We start from the raw sequence: 452 nt of genomic DNA on the forward strand, positions 1-452 counted from the left end.
AGTGTCTCAGAATAGAGGGGGGTCTTGCCACCATAGAAGTGGCATAGCTCAGTGGTAGAGCACTGGCTTTGCAATCACAAGGTCCGGGGTTTTTGCGTTGGCTCCCCTCTCAATCAACTCAGCTGTGAGTGGTACTAACACACTAACAACAGCTTGTTGGAACTGGCCATCATCCTGCAGCTTAGTAAGCACGTTTCTTTATGAACATGTCATGACTTGCTGGCACAGAGATGTCAATAAGGGTATGAGTCAGGTGAAAGCCACTTTATCAAGCATAAGTTCATCAAAACTATCTGGTTTCCCAAAAAAGTCAGTCTCACAACCCGGGCCCCCTTGCAGCATTCCCTCTATGAGTGAATGAACTCATCCCTTTTTTCCTAGACAAAGGCTGTAGAAAGCAAACAGTGAAGGTGATAAGGAGGTAGTGAAATACATAAAACACAAGAAAATAC

General features: G+C 44.9%; 1 protein-coding gene across 1 annotated transcript in view; it reads left to right on the forward strand.

The window, feature by feature from the left end:
- The first annotated feature begins 211 nt into the window (after positions 1-211).
- LOC138862342 (vacuolar protein sorting-associated protein 35-like) overlaps positions 212-452 on the forward strand; it is a 17,474-nt gene continuing 17,233 nt past the window's right edge. Inside the window, exon 1 of the mRNA XM_070124070.1 lies at positions 212-309. Within this exon, the coding sequence (XP_069980171.1) occupies positions 212-309 (98 nt within the window). The remainder of the gene's footprint in view (positions 310-452) is intronic.

Source organism: Penaeus vannamei, chromosome 8 (assembly GCF_042767895.1).
Source record: "Penaeus vannamei isolate JL-2024 chromosome 8, ASM4276789v1, whole genome shotgun sequence".
Taxonomy (NCBI): Eukaryota; Metazoa; Arthropoda; class Malacostraca; order Decapoda; family Penaeidae; genus Penaeus; species Penaeus vannamei.